General features: G+C 46.4%; 1 protein-coding gene across 2 annotated transcripts in view; it reads right to left on the reverse strand.

Annotated features, from left to right (window-relative positions):
- The window catches only part of ABCA1 (ATP binding cassette subfamily A member 1), a 127,950-nt gene that overhangs the window by 86,786 nt on the left and 16,265 nt on the right, over nt 1–24,899 (reverse strand). For both annotated transcript variants that reach the window (XM_075560258.1, XM_075560259.1), the window contains exons 2-4: nt 16,771–16,934; nt 5,979–6,072; nt 604–745 (exon numbers count right to left, since the gene is read on the reverse strand). In XM_075560258.1, coding sequence (XP_075416373.1) covers nt 604–745; nt 5,979–6,072; nt 16,771–16,836 — 302 coding nt within the window. In that variant the 5' untranslated portion in view covers nt 16,837–16,934. The remainder of the gene's footprint in view (nt 1–603; nt 746–5,978; nt 6,073–16,770; nt 16,935–24,899) is intronic.

Raw genomic sequence — 24,899 nt, forward strand, 5'->3', positions numbered from 1 at the left:
CTCGCTTGGCAAACCTTTATTTAGTCCATATTTATGCCAAGAGCCAAGAACACAAAAGCCAAGGAGGCAGTATTTTGGCCCCCAAGGAACTCACACCCAGGTAAAGACAGACCTGCAGCCAGCAGTGACACAGCAGTCTGACAGAGGCAGTGAGGAGGGAAGAAGAGGGAGTCTGAGAGCAGAGGGGACCGATGCTCAAAGCCTCAGCTGGAAGCTCCTTGAAGGCAAGGTCACCTACGGTGCCCCTTTTGACAGCCCCAGCACCTAGATCCAGCCATTGCACATGCGTACTAAGTCTTTGCTGAGTCAACAGATGGACAGATGTCGACACATCTCCTCTCCCTATCTGCCATTCGGTTTGGGGATGAGCATCGCCAATTACATGACTTTCAGCTATATTTGATCTTTACCCCTAAAATGTAACAAAGAGAGGTCTGTGATTTTAACTCTTGGTGGCAGTTCTTCCTCCCCTCCTTCTGCAGATTTTATCACACATCTGTACAGAATCATCTTTAGTCAGAGCCACCCATTGCAATGCAGGTGAGGCGTGAAAGAAAGCATGAACCGACACATGTGGGAAAGAAAACCCCAGCTGGTACTTACATGGATTTGTTAAAGTTTCCAACAACGCCGGGAGCCTCACCAGGAGTCGGATAACGAAAGCAGGGGTTGTTGGCATTACAGATAATCCCCTGGACCCACGGAAGTGTCCCTGCAGAGGGCATGGCTTTGTTTGGAAAATGGCCTGTAAAAAGGAAAGAAACACACAGAGAAATATCACTCCAGTGCTCGCCAGCGATTGTGAGGCTTGATAGGAGTCCTTACCTCGATTGGCTCAACACACACAATGCCCGCCTCCCCACACGGACCAACTTGGCCCTGGGTTAGACACTGGGCATCGGATAGCAGGCCTCTAGGACTGCGGGCCAGGTTCTTAATCTACCTGGGTATCATCTGTAGAGCAGGGCTCATGATCCCAATGAGAGGGCAGTGCCCAAAAGAGTAGATTAGACCAGAGAATAAAGGCACTTAGGTCTTGCACATTTCTTCACCTCCGATGCCCACCCTGCTTTGCCCTTCAGAGGCACAGAAGGGCCTTGACGAGGGAGGAAACCAAGCCAAAATACAAGGACCAATGAAGAATCCCCCGGGAGCCAGCTGGCATGCCCGGGGGTTAAACCCACATTTGCATGTTCCCAGCCAACACCCCTTATCTTAAACCTGCGGTTCTCAACCTGTGGGTCACAACCCCTTTGGGGATCAAAGGACCCTTTCACAGGGGTTGCCTAAGACCATCGGAAAACACATATTTCCAATGGTCTTAGGAACCGAAACACTGCTCCTCTATCTGTCTCCAGGTGGGTCCACCCACAGGACAGGCAGATTTGCTCACATATGAGCGCCTGGCGTGAAGACTGTTAGCCATGCTGCACCATGCTTCAAGACAAGATTTCATTGATTTGTCATTAGAAATAAATATTTCACAATATATAATTACACATTGTTTTGTGATTAATTCCTATGTTTTAATTATGCTCAATTTGTATCAATGAAAATATATCCTGCGTATCAGCTATTTATATTATGATTCATAACAGTAGCAAAATGACAGTGATGAAGTAGCAATGAAAATAACGTTATTGTGGGGGGTTACTACAACATGAGGAACTGTATGAAAGGGTCGCTGCATGAGGAAGGTTCAGAACCCCTGTCTTAGACCAACAGCCTCCTTTATAACCCCACTCTGCTCAATCTCCCTTTGAACTGTTCTCTGATAGGTTCCTCTTCTCGGCCAGGCCAAAAGCTCCTTGTGGCACCCAATAAACATGCCTACTGGGGATCAGTTGTGACCTGCGGGATCCCTTCATCGGGCACCCCAACAAGGAGCCCCATCCAATAGGTCCCTGTCTCAGTGTCCTCTCACTTCAGTACAGAGGAGCTGCTTCAGACAAGGTTGATCAGATCTGGGACTTCAAAGACACAGTTTGGTGTGTGGCCGCCATTAGTGAGCACTTCTCTAAGGATCGAGATGCCTGTGCCCTCAGCCTGAAGAGGGCGATTCCTAGAGATAGGAAGGTTACCTTTCATCACACAATGGGACTTCAACAGTTTGTGGATAAGTAGAACTTTAGATAGTGGAACTTTCCCACATACTTTTTGAAGCATCTTCTTATTGGGGGTATTATCTGGGACCCCAAAAGAGTTAGGGGCCACTGAGCACTAGGGAAAGGTCCTCGACAAGATGTATCGGCACAGAGCCGCGACAACGGGCTCAACTACAGAAACGATCTTGAGGGTGGTGCAGGGACAGGCGGTGTTTTGCTCTTTGGCACATTGGTCGCTGTGCGTGTGAACCGACTTGAAGGCACCCAGCAACGAGAACTAGCGTAGATGGTAAAGAAGTGAGTCATTTCTTGGGCATTAAGGACAACTGGAATTCCTGTCCAACCTCTGCAATTCCCCAAGCAGAAATGTTGACCAAGTCACCAAATCCTCAATTTCCCAGTTGTAAAATAGTAACAGAAACATAATTTACGTTCACGGAGCTGTGGTGGTACGTGAGTGCTCAATGACAAGCACTTCAGCAAGCGCCCAACTCAGAGACACGCCTCAGTGAATGGCTTATCAGGATTCCCAAGAACAAACTCACTGCCACTGACTCACAGTGATGGTATAGGACGGATTAGCGCCCAACTCAGAGACACGCCTCAGTGAATGGCCTATCAGGATTCCCAAGAACAAACTCACTGCCACTGACTCACAGTGATGGTATAGGACAGATTAGAACTTCCTCTGTGGGTTTCCAAAGTGAAAATCTTAACAGAAGTAGAAAGCCTCATCTTTCTCTAACGGGGCAGCTGGTGGTTTTGAACTGCTGACCTTGAGGTAGCAGCCAAAGGCACAGGTCCCTATGTTACCAGGATTACCAAGTCACCCATTTGTACACAAACAATGCTAACCAGACAATGCTAGTCTCCCAAGATGTGAGCCCATCACCAGGGCTTGCCATTTTGCAGTTCAGTCCTGAAGCCCTTTTATCTGCTCTTTCTTGCAGCCAAAGTCTAACAAGAGAGGAACAAAGCAAAGATGTGACCAGATCCGATTCACTGTGGCCACCCTCTGCAGGGACTCTGTCCTGTTGAACATTTACTTAGCTAATCTCCTTATCGCCCCGGTAATAGTTCAAGGAAAACCAAACAAGGCCCTTTGCCTAAATCAGTCGCTCTTCATGGGGAGAAGATTTATGTAGCCCAACAAAATGCTTGAAGGAGGTTCTCCCCCTACATGTTGATGGCAACCTATGTACAAGGGTACTTAATACAAGTGAATGATGGATTGTTATAAGATTTGTAAGAGCCCTCCAATAAAATGATTAATTGAAAAAGAGAAAGAGAGAGATTATCTCCTGATAGCTCCAGGAGGTACTGGTATGACAGACAGACAGAGTTGTGCTGGTCAAAGGTAAGACAGAGCAATGAAGAGGGAGGTAATGGAGGTGGTACACTGCTGCAGAAAGCAAAGACACCCATAGGCTGTGCCCCGTCAAACAGAAGCAGAATAGGGACTTAAACAGGATGATAATGAAATAGCATAATGGACTCCCAGAGTCAGAACAAGTCAGCCAGGTTTTATGAAAAAGAATCAGAACAATCCTTTATTCCCAGAGCTAAGGCCCTGGGCAAGCACCACCTTAGTTCTTAGCTTTCTCCGCTCTGTCTTTCCAGTCAGCTCCCTAGGAGCAGACAGGAAATAAGGCTACCAGAGGGCATCAGTAACGAGAACCGTCTTAACTCTCTTCTGCAAGAACAAACACTTCCCGTTTCTGAGAATGCAGTCTGGAGACAAAGGGATCTGGGTTCCACACTCAAGACTTGTCCAAGATCACAGTGCTACCAAGCAATAGAGCTAGATTTCAAATACTCCCTACTTTGTCTGATGGTCACGTGCTATTTCCACGAAACCACCTTGTCTGCTTGTCATAATTCTGGAAATAAGGAACTTCCTAGCAGATGCATGTAGTTGTGTACCCCAATATGTGTACTCTGATAGGGTCTCAGAACAAAGTTTAAAGAAAATCAACCTTTACCTCAGCGATCAACAAAATCTCTTAAGGGTTCCAAAACAAGGACAATTGCTTCACACACCCATACATAAATGAAGATGCAGAGAAAAAAAATAATTTTCTACTCTTTTCCTTTTTGGTGAAATGAAAAAACTCGTATCTATTTTTAAGGCTTTATGATTCAAAACTAAACAAAAATCTTCAGTGTCTGAGTGTCAGCAGATTAGCAGGTAAATTATGGATGCTGTGTGCCATCGAGCCGATTTCAACTCCAAGTGACGCCACAGCATAAAGCAGAGACACCGCATAGGAGTGCCTCGGCTGTGCATTTAGCAGGCACACTTCACCAGGTTTTCCCACCTCAGAAAAGCTGTTGGGTTTGTACCATCAACCTTCCAGTTAGCAACCCACCCCGTAACCCTAGAAATGTGCTTGGAAGGAGTCCTGGTGGAGCCATTGCTAACGAGCTCAGCTTCTAAGTAAAGGGTCAAAGGATTATTGATTCAAACCTACCAACTGCTTTGGGGAGTAAATACCTGGTGATTTTCTCCCATTCAAATTACAGCCCAGAAACCATGCCAGGCAGCTCGACGCTGCTGGAACTGAGTTGGTGGCACACGCGTGTGCTGTGAAAGGGACAAGCCCATGAAAGGAAGGCAGCTGAAAAGTGACCCTAGATCCATCGTTACCCTAAAACAGGTTTGTGCAAGTCCACGGGGCTGCTGCAGGTGAGAGGAAAGCCGATTAGTGGTTGGGAAAGTGAGTGAAGCAATAGAACAGAGCTTGTAGATGATAACCCTGCCCCAGCCTCCCAAGCAAATGTGGGAGAACCCCCCCTGTGAATGATTCTTTAGATGGAAACAGCCCATTCAGTGATCCCACAAGGGAAAGAGACTGCCCTTGTGAACTGATAACATACACAGCGCATGTGTGAACTAGGTATACCCATCCCTGACTTATCAACAGTGTTAGGTTCCAAAGACCATGCTAGTGTGCAAAAATTAGCATTATTCAAAAAATAGAAGATAGCCACATTAGAGTACAAAATGAAGAATGACTACATTATTATGTAACTGCCAAATTAAATCATTGCATAAATGCCAAACCACTAAGAATCTTTACTGAGCCAAGTTGACACATAACTATCACTATCATAGCCACTTACTCCAATCTGGCACCTTGACATCCATTAATGCCAGACATGCGTTGTTTACACGCAAAATGAAGAATTTTTACTATTTTTGTAAATGTGAAATGTCAATGAGATAGTCAATAAGTGAAGAATGGGTGTATTACTATTTCCCTTTTAGAGACGAAGAAACTAAGGTACAAACTACATCACAGCTGTGGTGGTCATTTGCCCACGGGAGTCTAGTAAGTGTTGCAGGCCATATTCAAACCCAGGTAACCGGACAACTAGAGCTTGTGAACTTAGCCTCTTGATTACGATGTCTACGCCCATGATGAAGGACATTACCAACGGGCATGTTTGGGAGGGACATCGCCTGTGCTTTATTTCATCCCTATTACTTCCTAGCTGGGTGACTTTGAGCAAGCACGTCAAAGTATCAACCTTCCCTGTGCCCCAACTTATTTATCAAGAAATGAAAGCAAATGATGTTAATAATAATAGTCTACTACGCAAAATTGTTTGAGAATCAAATAACACAGTATCAGCCAAACTAAGAAGTTCTATTAAAATGCTTTAAAATGTTGGTTACCATTATAATTACTATTGATGCCATTCCATACTTTGGAAACTAGTCTCCCAAAAAAAAAAAGAAAGAAAGAAAAGGAAATCTTGGTGGTGCTGCTTAAGGTTAGCACCCTTGGAAAAACCAAATGTAGCTCACGTCTGTTGCGTAGACTCCCCATGCCAATGGTGGGTCTCAAACAGGGTGTCACAAATACTTACATTCTTGTTGTTCATAGGGTGGGTAGCTCTGTCGAACAGATATCAGGATCAGGAAGATAAACAGGGGCCAGGCCACCTCCAGCAACAGCTGACACTGGGAGGAAACAAGACAGGAGCACTGTGGATTAAAAATATCACCCGGATGCCTAATTCTATTGAGCTTTGGGAAATACACAGAAACGTTCATTTAAAAATTTAAAAATTGATCAACCTCTCCAGCCTCTCCTACTCGTTGCTAATAACTTAAGCTTTGTTTGCAATTCTCTGCTTCCTCTAACTCATGCCTCCACAACTCAACCAGGCACGGTTTCCTTGACTTCAATCTCGGGCTGAGCTATGAGCCTTTGTCCCCACAGGATTCCATGCCTCGCCCTCACATAGGTTTTCAACTAGTTCCCTAGAATCATCCACTTCTATCGCTGGCTTCCACCTGCGCTGTGAGTACACTGGGTCCTGGTCATTGCTGCATTTCCAGCTTTAGCACAGGGCCAGGCAGGTAATGGCCACTTACTGAAAGTAGAGGGCAGCCTGCTGTGCTACGTACACCCACCTCTGCTCCTCTACACACACTGAAGTTTGGTCCCCACCCACCCACCCCTGCCCCTTGGGCCAGGAAGGGTTCCAATGGAGAATAAACATTCCCACACAGGGCAATATTGGTCTGTGTGCTCCCTAAGTTGGAAAACTGGCAGCATTGTCAAGTCTTTCCATCTTCTCCAGTGGGTTGGAAGATCACGAATTATAATACCGTTTGATCCACCAGTAAAAGCAAACCAATGGATAAAAAGAAGAACTCACAAATATAGTCTAATTTAACCAGTGGTATTCAGACAGCTAGTTACAGGACCTCAAATCTCTTATCAATTGCATTTCTTTCAGTTCCTCATTCTAAATTTTAATCAGAACACCACAGAAGCCCAGGAAGTCATATGGCCTGTGGCTAACAGTAATTGTGATGTGCCTTCAGAGTCGCAAAGCCAATGCCGCTGCATAATTCTTCTTTTTTTTTTTTAACAATCGAGTTTTTGCTTGATCCTCAAATCCACATATTTTTTATTATAGAAAATTTGAGAATTAAGGAATATTTTAAAGGTAGAAAAATGTAAATACAAATCACCCTTACACTACTTCTTAGAAATATAATCCCTAGTAACTGAGTGAACAATGGTTCTCTGTTAATATATTTGTTTTTTTCCTATATATATTAATTTTCCCCTATGAATCCAAGATTGTACAGCACATACAATTTTGTATTATGCTTTCTCATTCAACATAACACTTGGGGCATTTTCCATGACATAAAATACCTATTAAATTTGATTTTTCAAGACTCCTTGATAGTTTATAAATAAGTAACAATGAATTTAACTCTCCTACTATGGATTGGCACTTCAGAATGCCTGAGTGTCATTTATTATATTTTGTTTACTTTGGCATTTCCAATGTTCGGAATTTCCAAAGACATTTTATGTGGTTCACATTAGGCTCTTTAAAAATAATAAAATCTTCTTTGGGGAATGAAATACAGCAAATTTATACCAATAGATATACTGATATGAAAACATGGGGGATTCTTTTCAATATTTTCCTGTGTCTTCTAAATTTCCTATAATAAGCATGTATTATTTTTCTAATGGACAGATAAATAAAGCAAGAAGCCATTGTTGCCTTACAAGGCTGGAGAATGGTTGACTACACATAACACAGAGAAGATAAAATAAGACAAGCAGGGCCCTCTCTGAAGAAAGTATGCTGACAACAAAGCCCTGAAGTTCCAAGACGCTGAGCTCGGGTCTTGCTAAATAGTTCTGTAATCATCCCAAAGAGCAGCACACACTGACCACTCCACGTCTGAAATGACATCGGGCCTGTTTTGCCAGCTGTACCCACTGCTCCCTTTGCAGGCACTCTGTGCTTCCATCAGCACGTGGCACAGCAGGAGCCCAATTTATATAGGAGCTTCTCTGGTGGTTACAATTGGGGCTGCTAACCTCAAGGTCAGCAGTTCAAAACCAACAGCCACTCCCCAAGAGAAAGATGGGGCTTTCTACTCTGTGAACGGGCTACCGTCTTAGAGACCCACAAAGGCAGTTCTATCCTGACTTACAGAGTCACTAAAGAGAGTCTGAAAGTTTTGAGTGGATCGCACCTAACGACACTGTCTTCTCACTAAAACTGCCAAAAGACGTCTGTTGGGTAAGGTTCAGAAGACATGTGTTGAGTAAGGGTAAATGAAAGGAAATTGACAAAATAATGGCGATGGAAGGGTAAATCAGTACAGCCCTTTGAGAAAACCATTTGACAACAGGTATTCAAAAGGCATGTTTATTGATCCCATTTGATTAAGTAATATTTCTGGGAATTTGTCCTGCAGAACCAAATTTAAGTCATCAACAAGCTATCTAAATGAGGTTATTCATTCTTTGAGACATTATAATTGCCAAATGTTGGAAAGAACTTAAATGGACAGCAATGGGGAAATGCCTAAATGACGGTACGTCTACTTGGCATTATGCAGTCATTACAAGAATGGTGATGTCACCAAAATCACCAACCGTGCAATATCAAGTATAAATAGGGCACAAAATTCTACGCATTCTAGGCCTACACGTAGGTAAAACTTGAGCAACCGAGGAAGGCGAGCCAGGAATAAGAAGGACGCCATGGAAAGTGTCCCCAACTGCCTTGACGAACAGCGGCCGCCTTTGTGATGAAGCCAGACGGATAACACCGGCTCCGTGACTGAACATTCTGATCACAGATTCGATCAAAGAATCTGAGCAAACTGGGGTGGGCGCTGTTTGCAGAATTTCAAGCCCCCATGCAATCCAGAATTTCTGGAACCATGAAGGCTAACTGAGTTCCCCAAACTATTGCCCGGAGGTCATCTTTAAACCTTCAGCCAATAAGAACCCTGAAGTCTTCCCCAAACCGGCCATTTCGCTTAATTCCTAAGGGTTCTCTACCTTGAGCACTGAGTTCATTTAAGAACTCCCATATCTATTCAGAATCAAGCTGATAAGAGCAAGAAGAAAGATTAGATAGGAGATTTAGAGGGTGGGGAGGAAGCAGTGAGTTTATGTTAAAGGAGGAAGTACAATTGGGGGATGAGGGAAATGAGGAACGAATACACTGGAGGAATGTAACCATGGCACCAAATTATACATGTGGACACTGTTCAATGGGTGTTTGCTCTGTGTGCATGTACTCAACCTGGCTCCTCAGGAGAAAGACGAGGTTTTTTCTGCTTCTGCAAAGAGTTAACGGTCTTGGAGACCAACAGGCGCAGTTCTCCCGTCCTACGGAGATGCTCGCTCAGCGTCAGAATGGGCTAAATGGCACCGAGTTTGGTGCTTTGGGGTATTGCTATCTCTATTATACAAGTGCAGAAACTGAGATCCAGAGAGCTGATACATTCCTTCAGGATATAAGGCTGTGAAGGGTAGAGCCAGGATCCCAGGCAGTCTAACCTAAGGGGCCTTGCTCTTAGTCCCGATATGTCAGCTTCCTGGTGTCCTCTGCCCCAGGACGACTAGAAGGCAACCTGCCTATGACCAGAGACTCTCTAATCCTCAAAGCCCTTGCCGATGTGAGACACTAAACATTCTTAATGAAGAGACCGTCTCCAGAGCTCGCATCCCCCATATTCATGAGTCAAAATGTCACCCATGTCCTGTGCCCTGTACCTTTAAAATGATTACTCTCATAAACCCAGTCACCTTCCCAAGTCAAAGAGATGTTCTGGGTAATTCTTTTCCTATTAGCCACCACCCTTTAGAAACTTGACTTGATTTCGGCCAGGAATGCCATTCTGGTTCTCTGTGAAAGTCACAATTTCCCCATCTCACAGGTTTATCACGAGGTCCTTAGCATAACAACAACACCACTGCCACTGAGCCAATTCCATCTCACAGCAACCAACCTGATATGGTAGAACGGACAGCTCCTTAACAGCCAATGGGCTTGAACCACGAAACTTACAGTTAGCAGTCCAACACTTAACTGTCTATCCCACTTGGCTTCCCAAAAAACAGCTTGGAAATAAGGCTGATGCGCTGTCATTACAAACTCCTCCTGGAAACTCTTCTAAGTCTTGCTTTAATAGCCAATGGGGTGGCCGGATACGGATGAATCAAAGGGTGTTTCTTCCCCAAGAAAACTGCAAAGCTTTCTTTAGGGGATGAACATCCATATTTAATTTCTGGTGTTTACGTGAATTGCTACACTAGTTGCTCCGGGGAGCACCGAAGGATCGCTTTGCACGTTATCCATCTTGGTATTCCTCATCTAAACCTGGGACTAAAATGATCAAACATTTCTAGAGCAGAGTTTCTCAACCTCAACGCAATTGACACTGCAGGAAAGCCCACTCTTTTGGGGGAGCCAGTCTGTGCAGCATCCCTGGGCTCTACCCATTGGATGGCAGTTGCAACTCACCCCACTCTCCGTGGTGACAATCAGATATTCCTCCAGACAGCACCGAGGCCGACACTTCCCCAGGTGATGGCCACTATTCTGGAGCTACTATAAGGAGTAGCACTGGTTGGTGTAATGGTTATAAATTGCACTGTGAACCGCATGGTCAGCAGTTCAAAACCACCAGCAGCTACAAGGGATTAAGACTGGGCTTTCCAATTTGGTAAATGCAGTCTTGGAAACCCACAGGGGGTCACCATGGGTCAATGGCAGTGAGTTTTGCATTTGAGAGCTAATTTTGAATCATTGTTGTTCATAGCTGTGGCAAAAATCTCACAGACCACTGATAGCAGCTCTCGATCTAGTATCCATGCCTGACTCCTGGCAGCGGTGGAAGGTCTTAGAGCATAATTCAATCATTCTGGGAATCTATATAATCTACCTAGCACGAAGCTATGGTGCCCTTAAAACTCTCCAAGACACAAAAAGAGGAGCTGATACCAGGGGCTCAAATAGAAAGTAAGTGTTAACCAAGATGGCAGCACATGGACAGAGATGCTTGATACAATTACTGTGCAGATTGTTATAAGAGCTGTAAGAGCCGCCAATAAAATATTTTTAAAATTTTCATGATGTATCCTTATTAACCTGAGGAAAAGGCATGAAATGAGAACAAGAAAATCAAAGGAATAAAAACTTGACTTTGGGCAAAAGTAGTCAAAAAGTCTTGCACCATCCTGAAGTAAGTTTCTGTTTCTTAGCATTGTGTTGAAAATTCTTGAGAACACAGTGAAGTATGAAAAGGAAACTAGAAGAATAAACTCTTTTTTATATGATTGAACTATTGAATTATATGTTATGTGAATTATATGTCCATTAAACTATTTTTAAAAAGAGGAGCAGAAAGGAGGAGATGTAAGTATGCTTTTCCGTTTACAGCATGGTCACAAATCTAAAAGAACCCTCCCCCCAATTCACCAAAAAGCTGCAGCTGATTTTAAAACATGATAAATTCATCAGAAACAAGATAACTTCCCCAATAGAAGAGCCATCCTGGAAGCACATGATAACCAATTCAACTAATCGAATGGGTGAATAATCCTACTTAGTAACAACAGATCCACAAAGCAGTAAACATCTTAGGCATTAATCTCATGGAAAGTATGCAATTCTTACACAAAAGAAAACCACAAAACTTTAATAAGAGCAAGCATCAAACCAAGTTCACTGCTACAGAGTCGATTCTGACTCACAGCAGCCCCCGAGGCCAGGGTCAAGGTGCCCCTGTCGGTGTTGAGCCTGTAACTTCGGGAATAGAAAGTTTCACCTTCCTCCAACAGAGCGGCTGCTGGTTTCCAGCCGTGGGGGAGCAGCCCAGTTCACAAGCACGAAACTACCGGGGCTCTGCTGAGAGGACGAACGGAAGTTGAAAGAGATTGCGAGCAAAGGCATCCTGCCATGTTCCCAGATGGCCAAGGATTACTATCCAAAGATCATCACGTTTCCCAAGAGCACGTGCAGATTGAACAAAACTTCACTTACAATAGTAGGATGCTTTTTAGAAGTTGGTATGGAAACAAGCCTCTGGGCAAGCACATAGATGAACTATCAGAGAAGATTCTGAGAGGCAAAAGGGGAGCATGGAGGACAATGAGCTCCCTCAGATCATCATCAGGGCCATCAAAGTAAAAGCCAACATGGGCTCGATCAGCCCCAAGGTGAATGCCTAGCAAATGACGAAATGACAGCCCACCGAGTCGCCTCCAACCCACCGGGACCCCCTGCACAGCAGAAGGAAACACTGTGCCCTCCTCACAACTGTCCCTATGCCTATCCCCTCTGATGCCACCACTGGATCAATCCATATGCCATCGACGGCCTTCCTCTTCTCTGGCGCCCCTCTCCCTTACCAGACACGATGTTCTGCTCCAGAGACTGGTCTCTCCTGACAATATGTCCAAAATATAAATATGACAATATGTTCAAAATAGCCCTCTACAAAAATAAGACATCCCTAACTGTCCTAGATAACTAAAAACAGGATTCGGTGTGAAACAAAAATGAGTTTGTTTTATTTTCCTTCGTAGCCTTGACCACAGGTGGTAAGTGAATTGTTGCTAATGAGATGACTGTATTAAACAGCAGGTTCCTTCACTAAAGCTGCAAGCGGGATGCAGAGAGCTTGCTGGCCGCTTCTTTCTCCACTGTACACCCGGCACAATGTCCAGCACGTGGGAGGCACTTAATCAAGACTTACACAAGCAAGACAATAAATAATTATTTGTTCTATCCTCACCCCATAAAGGGGGAAACTACAGTTTAGAAGAAATGAGTCTCCCAAGGCCGCTGAAGCACATGGTGACCAAACTGTGATCAGAATCCTAACGGTCAAAGTCAGCACAGAGGGGAGACTCCGTGGCAAGTGAAGCTGGAAGTGGTGGGATGGGAGGGGGCCACAGAAAGTCTCCATCTAGCAGAAGTCTCTGACTCCTAATGAGGAGTTTTCATTTGCTCGTAACTATCCCTTGTCCCTCAGCAAGGCCGGTATTACAACATGGCACACACAAATTAGAATGAGTTGTGTTCCCAGCCACACGGCTAGTCAAATCTAATTTGGGGGAAATAGACAACAAAGGCCAAAGAGAAGAAGCCATATGGTTACACACGGTCCCATCTGCTCCCTGGGACTTTGGCCTCTGGATCAGCCCCCAAACCAGATGAGGGTGCTGAGGACTCCGAAGCACCTCCCTCTTGCTGTCCCAAACTCTGTTTGTGCCGCATGAGTACCACCCCCATGAGCTACTTTGGACCCAAACTGAGCTTTGCACCTAACTTTCGCAACTTAATTTCAGCAGATTATTTGCCCAAAAAATACAGGGGAATGCTAAGCCTCACTAAGGGTCGCTGGGGCTGTACAATGGGGGCCCGGGAGCGAGGAGTGTGGGAGCCATCAGCAAACAAAGGCAGAGAGGAAAGGGCAAAGAGTTTCCCTTCACCGTGGAGGTGTCAGAGGTGTATTATTCGGCTGCAGATTATTAGTCTTTCCTTTCTTCCTTAGCAGCATCACACCAGGCTTCCATAGCAGGGGAGCTTCCTGGAGACTCAAGAATGAATGAGCGAGCTATGAATACATTTCCCGCTCATTCAGCAGATACTGACTCAGCATGTCTCAGCTTCTGGTCTAGCCTCTGCGACCTAGCTGCTGCCTACTAGGATCTCGGGAGAAAGGGAGCAAGCAGCCAATCTTCCATACATTGTGGGCCAACTCTGCTCCCTGCAGAGCTAGCAAGATGAGCTCTCAAAGTGGCACCCAAACCTTAACAGGTTCCAATGTCTAAACACCAGAACTTAGGCATCAAAGGAAGGCATGTCAATCTAAGAAAGGGCTACCAGAACTGAAGGCCTTTAGTGTCAAGCCCACTGCACCAGGAGAGCTCCTTGCAGAGAATGCAAAACCTGATTAAAAATGGGGGTGGGGGGGTCTATAGGGCCTCCATCACGGAACTAGGGCAAGCCAGGTTTCTCTAGTTCTGCTCAACTAAACATCTCTGCCTTAAAATAAACCCTTCTCCTTTCTGATTGGGTGAAATCCACATCCTCTCGGAAGAGAGGCAACTCGGGCATCTCAGAAAACCTCTGTGTCGGGTGTTATGTCTCCAAGTCCTCCTTCAGCAAGAACGCCACCACGAGGTTCCAATTTGTTTCTGCCAAAGCCTGCCTCTCCAATACTGACACAAACTTTAACATCCAGGAACTCCACTGAGCAAGAAGCAACAAGCCCAAGATGACTGCAAATTGGACCAATCTGGATGACCCAACTCCACGTTCTGTGTCAGAGCTGAGCACAGAGAAGCTACACTCTGTCCTATTTCTTCCACCTCTAGGCTGGGCCCTGGGACTGAAGAGGACTTCGTGAAGGAGAAGACAAAACCTCATGCAATGGGCTGGAAAAGAAGCTGGCCTAAATCTTGGCGATGCCAACTGGTGTCCCAGTTCAGTTACTGGTTGGCTCAAATTAGAGAAATCTAATTTTCTCTGTGCCTCAGTTTCCATATCTGTAAAGTATGAGGATAGGATCTTTGAGCCCCCATGATATTGCTAAGATGATACCATGTCTTCCACTCCTTCCTGACTGATGGACATAGCAGGACAGAGACAAATTTCTGTCATACAGATTGCTGCCACCAGGTAGAGAAGAAGCAGGGCACCCAGACCCACTTGGTAGCCAAGAAGTGCAAAGAAGAGATAAGTACACAGGGCCTGAGAAGTACCTTCGGAGGCAGGGGAAAGCCAGAAAGAAACCACAAGCACGAAAGGGCTGGGGACAGAGGATAGCAAAAAGCAGTAATACTTTACTGAAACGCACAGTGGATTTTAGTATCGGACGACGGGGTCTGAACATGACCTCTACTGCTGACTTGGAGTGTGGGTGTCAGGCAAAGTTCTTAATCTCTCTAAGCTTCAAGTTACCCAAATATGAAGTCCAGAGAGAGCAGTGTTTTGTGAGAACTCAAAAAGAAAAACCGCCTGACACAGGGCAGTTCACTCTTAGTGCTTGTTTTTGTTACACTAACATGTTCTACTGAGTGCTGAGGCAGGATCCACAGACCCAGGCCCTGCTCTCACGGATGATCGCGGGATTCAGCATACACATTTGTAACATGAGGGGCCAGTGTTTCTCAAACTAGAATCTGCCCATACCTTCTCGAAGGGTTGCGAGTTCTCTATGGGGATTTGTGTGTTTTCATTTCAATGGCCACCTATATAAATTATAATCAACGGATCTGTAATTTTTTGAATGCCCATTTGATAATCAAGTCCTGGCACAGGATTTCAAGGCCCAAGTTTATATTTGTGTTTCATAGATTGGATTGGCACCAATGTAATTGTAGCAGGCGAATGAGAAAGGAATGCTTGATTTATGAATGATGAGCCTGGGCCAAATGAAAGCCAAGCGGCATCAAATGAAGCTGTGCTCGCAGGAAAAAGGACATTGGAGCCACTAAACAAACTCACTGCCATCAAGTCGAATCTGGCTCATAGTAGCCCTATATCAAGGATTTCTGAGGCTGTGAATCTCTACAGAAGCAGACAGCCTCAGCCTTCTCACTTGGAGCTGCTGGTAGGTTTGAACCACCGATGTGTGGTTAGCAATCCATGCTTCGCTGACAGTGGCAGCACACTGTCTTTTGGACTGGCCAGACTCAAAATTCACTGTCGCATTCACTACCACATTCATGGAGCAATTTATAATCTGAACAGCTACACCACCAGCTGTCTCATCAAAGTAAAGATGTTAATTTGCATTACATTGGTTTTATAATTTTGTGTACATTTAATTGGTAAACATGTATGGGTCATATAGTCGTAGCATAAGGGGTTTTACATCTATTTTCATGCGTGTACAAGTTTAAGTAACATGGTAATAAAAGGAATTTACGGAGCACAAGGGCACCTTGACATTCCTGTTCTTTTATGAAGGGCCCAGATATTATTGTAGCTTAAGAAACACACAAGTAAATTAGTTCCAAGGTCCCATCTAGCACCTTTGCGTCTAAGAAAGATTATCATTTGGATTTCAGACATAAGAAGCTTCACTAGTCTTGCCAGTCAGGGGACAGGCTGACTACTCAGGAAAAAGAAGGCAGGAAACAGAGTTGGAGGCCAGCTAGCAAGAGGTGAGGCTGAGTGCAGGACACTAGACAGGAATGCTCACCGTGGAGGTTCAGAGACAGAGAAGGCAAAGAGCAGCTATGTAAGCTTCAGAGTGCCCCTTGCCCTCCCCCCCCCACCTTCCTTTGTGGAAATACATTACTCACCTGCGCATTGAGAAGGATTGCTCTCCGCATTAGTAGAAATGTTCTTAGCCTGAGTACCAAGTAAAAGCCTTAGAACCCTCCAAAAAATGGTTGTTTTAAAGTCCCATTATGGTATTCCTTTGGGACAAAGCTAAGCTCGAAGGAGGGTGTTTGCCTGACACTAAGAGATTCCGGCATTAGTCTCTAAGAGCCTCCTCATTACCTCAGTGCACACTCCCACCTCCCAGAAAGACAGGAGTCCTATGGGTGCTTTGGAGAGCCATGTGGATAGCCATGTGGGCCAAAAGTTAGAACAGGTGGGCAGGGGCAGTTCTGTGCCAGCTTGCAGGGATCAGAACGGAGGCCTGGGTGCTTGCACGAACCATTCCTGCCTGCCTGCCCTCCACAATGAGCCCGAGGGCCACCCTAGACCCACGGGTAGTCAGCCCCCGAAGTCCTGTGACCACCAGGGATCCAAATCCATTCCATCAGTCTCTGAAAGCCAAAGGGTTCCCTTTCTCCCTTCCTCCAAAACCCAACTCAAAATCATTAAGAAAATCAGGAAAAGCCAAGCTTACTGTTTGTCTTCTTCTGAAAGTGAGGTTCTTCCACAGCAGCAACCTCAACTGCGACCCCCAAGCCATGTTCCCGCAGCCAGCGCCCACGGCAGCCTGAGGGTGGCTCCGGGTCCTGTGGAGCAATAGCAGGCGCTCCCAGCAGGGCCGCGGTGGCTGGTCATTAACTGGAAGATAAAGCAGGGAGAGCACTGTGAGTTAGTTCATCCTGCAAAGCCAGACGCCAATGAGAGCTACTGCGCCAGCCAGCCCTCCCCCGAGACCTCCAATACCCAGGTCTGCCTCAAGACCACCCCCAGCTTCAGACGCCCTGCACTTCCAGCCACTGACTGCTCCTCAAGGAAACAGGCCTTCCTGGCGCTGGCTGGTGGCCGGCTCGCAGCCAATCGTTATACGGTCCCGATCACTTTTGTGCCAATGGTGTGATCATTTGGGAATGAAAACTGCACTTACGAAAACAGATTTGAAGAAAGAATGTTTACGTGGCCCAAACACACCAAGGCCGGGAAATGGCATCTTGGAATTCCACAGCCTGTCTCTCCTCTCTGAGTATCGGCTGCTGCTAATTTTATTTTGATTTTTTTAGCCTAGAGACCAGCTCCACTCAGGCTCGCCTCTGAGCCTTGCAGGAGACTAAGTTGTCATCTGGCAACAGAGCTGAGTTCTTCTCATGATGCATGGCACAGTCGTCCAGGAAGCAGGTTTCCAATCTGGAAAGCCACAGCGGGTCTGCGATGACTGGGACTCAACCCCATGGAAATGGCACTGACGCCTGGCCACGGGCAGTCCCAGGGCTGGTTCTCTGTGGCAGGAAAACAATGCCCTGTGGAGAAACAAGTCTGCCACGGCAGGCTCCTCACATTGTCTGCGGAACGGACAAGCTCCCACCGGTTGGCATATGCCCACTTCTGGCCTGGTTCTACCTGCATCTGTCAAGTGTCACAGTGCCTCCTGTGAAGGCTGTTTCACCACGTGAGGGCAGGTTCCCAGGAGCAGGGGCCGCAATCCTGCGTGTCCCTGCTGCCCACCCAACAGATGGACGTCTGTCATGCGGGGACCCCTCAGTGGTAATGCCCAGGCTGACAGCGAAGGACACGGCAGGCGATTTAAAGTGGAAGAAGACGGAGAGAGCGATGCGCCAGCCTCCATGGGCATTCAGCAGTCCTGAACTCTCAGCAGCTCCCAGAAACCAGCTTTACTTGTAAAGTGTCTCCGCTAATCATCATGGATGGGGTAGAGGGAAGGGAAAAACACAAGGAACAAATGGCAGCAGGAGCTAAGGCCGCAATAAGAACTCCTATGGGAATAAAACCAAATCCCGGGCTTACATCGGAGTCTTCAATCTCAGTGCAAAGTTCAGTCCCTCACAGGACATTGCCGCTTTGCCCGCAGAGCCACAGGGCTGCAGATTAAAAACTCCTGGAGGAGAGAAGTCCATGAAGGGATTTTCAGGGTCTGGAGAAGCCATGGCCCTGCCGCTGTGTGCTGTCTTCATTCATTAAAAAGCCAACAAGCCCGGAGTCCCTTTAAAAGATGCACGTTTTCGGGCCTATTTCTTCATCGCCCACACTCAGCACAAGCTTCTAGGCCAGCGGTTCTCAACCTGTGGGTGGCGACCCCTTTGGAGGTCCAAGGACCCGTTCACAGGGGTTGCCCGATTCATCATAGTAGCAAAACGACAGTGCTGAAGTAGCAATGAAAAAATGTATGGTTGGGGGGGTCACCACCACATGAGGAACTGTATGAAAGGGTCGGGGCATGAGGAAGGTTGGGACCCGCTATAGGAAACAGAACCACCACCCCTCACCCCAAAAAAGCTTCTCACTCCAAAAAGGAGGGAGATTAAGCGGCATGCATCAGATTCCACGGTGTTGTTTGGGGACGTCCACCGAGCCAGAATGTCCCGGTGCCACATAAGCCTCCACGCGGCTTAGGAGTCTGCGTTCCAGGATCTGAACTAAATAATTAGCCAGGCGCGCTCACGGCTCACACACGAGCCGCTCTCCAGGCATCGCCTGGTGGACTGAGACGCTGCATGCATCTTGTCTGACCGATAACATGCCACTGGCGAGGTTGAAATACATGTTTGCTATTTAAAAACAAAACTAGTGACCTAGCACAGAAAGTACAGACCTGCTAGTCTCCGCTTCCCCATGCCGCGCTCTTAGACCAGCTGTTCTCAACCTGTGGGTCGCAACCCCTTTGAGGGTTCAACTGACCCTCTTCCAGGGGCCACCTAACTCATAACTGAAGGAGCAATGTAAATAATTGTGTGGTGGGGTCACCACCACCTGGGGAAGTGTGTTAAAGGGTCGCGGCGTGAGGAAGGTTGAAAGCCACTGTCTTAGCCAACCCTATGCTCCCCGAGCCTGTGTTCGCTTTCTCTTCAGTGGGGACAACAGGAGCTGGCCTGCATCATGGTCTTGGGGAGCGAGGGAGGAGGATCATGAATGTGAGTGCCCAGCACAGTAAAAGGCACATTGTAATTGCCAAAGAAATATGACGTCCCTTTTCCCTACTTATCTTTTTATGGGCTTCTTCCTGTGGGGAAATGAGTACATCCCATCTATACATTGCTTTATTCCCAACAAACCCATCATTGGGTCTGGACAGGTGGGAGGCGAAGTAGGAAGGGCAAAATTTAGATCAGTGTTTCACAACCTTCCTAATGCCGCGGCCCTTTCACACAGGTCCGAAGGTTGTAGTGACCCCGACCATAAAGTTATTTTCGTCGCTGCTGCATCACTGTCATCTTCCTACTGTGATGAATTGGGAAACCCCTGTGAAAGGGTCATTCGACCCCCAAAGGGGCCGAAAACCACAGGTTTCGAATCACTGATCTAGGTGGTCTTGTGTAGAACTGACTCCCTCAAGCCCAGTGGACGAGTGCTCAGAGGACGGGAGAGCCCACCTTACAGAACCTCCAGGAGCAGAGAGAGGTCCGGATGTACTTCCTTGAACAATATCTTCTAAGAGTAGAGCTTCCAATTTTCCAAACACAGATCCTGACCCCAGGGACCTTTCCAGACACACACAGAGAGACAGAGAGAGAGAGAGAGAGAGAGAGAGAGAGAGTGTGTTTACAAGAAGCAGAGCCCCCAGAGCAGCAGCAGTTTATACTCTGCCTTCACCTTGGATCCCTTCTGCCCATTCCCTCCCTGCACCTGGACACACCCCTGGCTTCCTACACAACTCCTATACCCCTTCCCAGAGACACAGCAATCAATGCTGGGAGGAATTCTGTTCAGAGGAGGGTTTGGCAATGCCCAAGCCCGTCAGATAACCGAAGCCAAAGGAACATTTCCACATCAGTTTTTCAAGGAAATGAACAAATAGACATAAACCGAAAAAGAGAGAGAGAGAAAGAGAGAGAGGGCTAGTACTATGTACTGGATTTCTCAATGTTTCCAAAGCTAGCAGCACACTCATATCTGCCCTTATACACATTTCCAGGTACTGGCTGGAAAGGATCCCACTTCACAGTCATCACCAATCAATAGGCTGTTGTCATCTCACTGCTGGTTGACCACAGAGCCACTTCATTGGTCTCCCTGCTTCCAATCTTGCACCATGTGGTCCCTTGACCACAGAGCATCCAACATCCCTCTATAATGCCAAGTATCTGAAAACACTACTACCCCAGGTCAGAACTTTGCCGTGTTCCAAGCCACCCTGGGACAGAGGCCAGTCCTCACAGTGCTCACAGTGGTTAACCGGGTCTCCCAGAGGAGCTCCCTGCGGGACTTCAGCCTCCTCACTCGCTCATCATTCTCCACCTCCTAAACCATGACCTGGGGACTCCTTACAGTCTGAGTGGTCCATGATCTACCCTGCCACCGTGACTTCCCTTGTGTATTCCCTCCTCTCAAACCACTGTTCAAGAAATCGGAGTAGCCTGGTTAACTCCCCCTTGACCTCAGGCCTCCACATCACTGTCACTTCTTGAGTTCTTTCCTAATCACCTCCCCTGAGCTGGCATCTGGCTCAGGAGCCTCTCCTGGGGGCTCCCACACACACCTCTGTTTCCCTCACACTCTGAGTCAGGGCGGGGACCCTACCTGCTTCCTTCTGTGCGGTGCGTTCTAATATACAACTGTACCCTGCCCCATCATGCTGTAAGCTCTTAGGAAATGTAAGCTTAATTCATTAAGAGATGGTGGCTGGAAGATAGAAATAATGCCTCAGAATTTGAGGGTGGCGACATCCCTGGGCCTGTGGTAACCCATTCTCCAAGCTTCATTAACTGATTTAGGCAAATTGTCCCCAGAGAGGGAGATCTGTGTTCAGCAGGCTTCCACCACATCCTCATTGCAAGAATAAACACGTCCCGGGTGACCACTGGAGCAGCTGGAAAAAGGTAATTGAATCTAGGTAAGTTCCCCCTAAGGACTAAAGTTTACCTCTGGGCCAAGCAAGTCTTCACCAGACCAAAGGAGGCAAGAAATTGGCTTTCTCTCCATCTTTGTGTTCAAGTCCTACTATGTGTTCCGTCTGGAACTGGTCATCCTTATGCAGGTGGATCACCACTTGCCAAAAGTTAACAGAGGTTCCACACACCAACCTTGCTTGTTGTGTCTAACTGTCCAAGTTTGGGGTGGACTTCTTTGAGAAATAATCGCTTCAAAAGTCAATGGTATTTGAAAATTGTCCACAATACAGCAGAGATTGCAAGAGTATGATCTTCTAAAATAAACAAATGAAATGTTATTCAACATCATTAGCTGCTGCGAACAGGAAATGAGAGCTACCGTGCAATATCACTCTACACCCACTAGAACTATGGCAATTTAAATATTAACAAGGGCGAGGTGAGGAGATGGAGCAACTGGAACTTTCAAACACAGCTAGTTGGACCATGGCTTTGGAAAAGCGTGCAGGCATTCCCTGCAAAGTTTAACATCGACTTACCATACTTACTAGCTACCCATCCCGTTCCTAGATATTTACCCATATGTTCACACAAAGATCTGTATGCTTGTAGAAGCCTGATACACACAACCCAAACTGCAAGCAACTTGCATGTCATCATGGAAGAATAAAAACTGGAACCCTGCTCAGCAACTCACATATACAGCAATAAGGATGGATTTTAAAAGCCTCCTTCTAGGGGATAGCAAACAGACACAAAAGCGTGCATATAATTCCATATAATGCCATTCTGTAGTTTGTGGAAAAGGAGAAACAACTGGAACAGAAATCAGATCAGTGTTTGCCCCCCAGCAATCCGGACTGAAAGGAGCACGGAGTGATGGAAAAGACTACTCTGGATCAGGATGGAGAGGGTGGAACACTAGTACAGACACTTGTCCAAAGTCACACCATTACCAACCAAAAGAGGTATGTGGTTACTGAAATATATATATAGCCGAATGTGTGTATGGGTGTGAATATGGAGATGCATGCGTGTAGAGACAGATGTAGCTACAGGAATATGTACACACTAGTACAGGTGGACATACATATAAAGTCACACGTAGCCTGACACCCATGGCACATTCTGTTGAACAGAGCATTATCTGAGTTGGGCATCACGCCAACAACATACCCCAGTCTGCTACTGCTTGATGAGAAGCATCTCTAACACGCACCTGCGTTAGCAGTGCTCAGCCACATGCTGAGAGGGATTCGCTTTTGTGTTGGGTCCTCAATCCAGGTGAGTTAAGTCATTTCTCCACACCTGAAACAGGTTCCTCTCGAATGTTCGCTAGCTTTGTAGCTTTCGGTGGAATTGAACCTTTCACAGAATAGGGAATGTTTTCTTGGTTTTAGAGCATCATATGATTGTCAAATGTAATGTGGCTAAATTTCAAACAATTTCAAGAACTTCACTGATCTTCTACCTGTGTGTTGTCTACTAGTCTTTTGTAGCCCTTCCACATGGGCACTTCTCCTGTGCCTCAGGGGCAGCCACTGCCCAGGCTTTGTGTGACGTGTGGGGCCATGGTGCACTTCACGATGTTACTTCTGGGAGAAAATTAAACAGAGACAGAGGCTACACCATTCAGTAGATGCATGCTACCTGGCACTGGATGCTACCGCCTGGCAGTAGAAGTGCGCAGCTATTTGAAAACTCTCCAGATTGGATGTCCAGCAGCGGACATGCACAAGACAGATGAAGCGGAGCAAGTGGGCAGATAAGGGCCCAGAGCACAGAAATCTCAGGGAAGTGGGGGTGGACTGTGCAGGGCACAACTCCTGTAAAAAGCTCGCGAGTGACCATCAGGGTTGGGCATTTGTTTACTGTTCTCCAAGCCAAAACTGAAATGCTAATCCGATTCCATGATGTCGCAAAAGGGGAACAATAATCTACAGTATAGGTCTCAGGGCGAAGAATGGCCCTGTCTTCACCTGGCACCCTCTCCCATCCCACCTTCCTTCCCAAAAGGCTTGTCCAAGTCTCCGGGTCCAGTGACTGCGTAAGCTTCAAAGAGAACTAAGAGAAACATAAAGAAGAAAGGAGAGGTGGAAAGTATTCTAAAAAGGCCAAGTAGGATTCCATACGCCCCCGCTCCCCCCCCCGCCCCCCCCCCACATCCCGCAGTCAAAAGAAAAACAGGAACTAATTCCCGTGACTGTACCCTTTAAAAGCATTAAATCTGTCTACGGAAATGTAGTGAGAGGGGGAAATGCACGTTTGCACTGCTTCCAGAAACTGTTTACAGTTGCAGAAAGGTTGGTCCATCTTTTTCCTTCCTGAAAGAACATGTGAGGCCAAGAGTCACGAGGTCTTAGTGCAGGGCTCCCACGGAAGGGTGAGAGTCCCCGCACCACTTAGACTGGGCTTGGTTCCGACAGTTAAATTACTCCTCAGGGACCTCGCAGATGTCACTGTTCTCTGAGGACGCTGGCCCCTCTGGGCAGAGGAAGAGACTCTAGCACAAGGCCATACTCAATTTATTAGTGTCAGTATATTTAAGAGTTTGATGGCATCTTAGAGGTCCACCCCCACTTCGCGTCTGCCCCAATCTTAGAAATGGAGAACCTGTAGTCCCTCTAAAAGGAAGTGACTTACTTAGACGTAAAGCTCACCCCGGGTTTCTCAAGACATCCCTTGTTCAACAATGCTATCTGTCCCCTCCCACTACACGATTACTTCTACGGTCCTATTTATTCTCTTTTTTTTTTTTTTGGTAAGTTCTACCCTAATAGTCCATATACTCAGAATGTACAGTCAGTAACTAATTTTTACCCTAAGTGATTAGTAGTTCTATGACAGCTATTTCTCTGAATTTTATACACACATACACACACACACACACACACACACATGTATGTCTATCTATGTGGTTCTGCCCTGTCCCAGAGGGTCACTCTGAGTCAGAATCTACTTGATGGCTGTGTGTTCACTTACAAAGCAGGAAGCACATTTAAGGATTTAACTATATTCCATATATATATATATATATATATAAACTGTTGCTGGTTTTAATGCTCAACTGACTGCCTATTGATGCAAAAGCAAGTATCCCAGATGTTGTGTGTGTTATATGCCTCCCTCATCTCCAGAAAGATACCCAAGGTCCTGTGAAACTAGGCTATTAAACTTGTAAGCCTAACAGAACATGTTTGCCCTAGAAAAGGTCTGTCCTCTGCTGCACTGAACATATGGCTCTAGATCAGTAATCATGTCACAGAAAAGCCCACTGAGGTTGCTGAAGGCCTCAGGATTCACTGGGACAGACTTAATGTGCCCAAGATTGAAGAGAGGACATGGCTGATATGATGATGGGAAGGGACCCGAGTCACCCAGTGATTTCTCCTAGGCTCTGACCAGTTTATTAAGCCTGACACTATTTTGATTGCCCAGTTTTACTTTTCTGGCCTCCAGTTGTTATTGAGATCTGTACAATTAAGAATACCCTTGCTGAGATGCAGCCAGAGACACTTCTGGAAGATCCATCACGATGGCTGCCCAAGGAGAACCGCAAGTCCAGTTCAAACTCATACTGGAGGGTGGTGGTGGTACTGGAAAAATGACATTTGTGAAATGTCTCCTGACTGGTGAATTTGAGAAAGATGTAGCTACCTCAGGCATCGAGGTCCATCCCCTTGTGTTCCGCACTAACAGAGGACCTGTTAAATTCAACGTGTGGGATCCGGCAGGTGGAGAAAAATATGGAGGACTGAGAGAT

This window comes from Tenrec ecaudatus, chromosome 10 (assembly GCF_050624435.1).
Source record: "Tenrec ecaudatus isolate mTenEca1 chromosome 10, mTenEca1.hap1, whole genome shotgun sequence".
Classification (NCBI taxonomy): domain Eukaryota; kingdom Metazoa; phylum Chordata; class Mammalia; order Afrosoricida; family Tenrecidae; genus Tenrec; species Tenrec ecaudatus.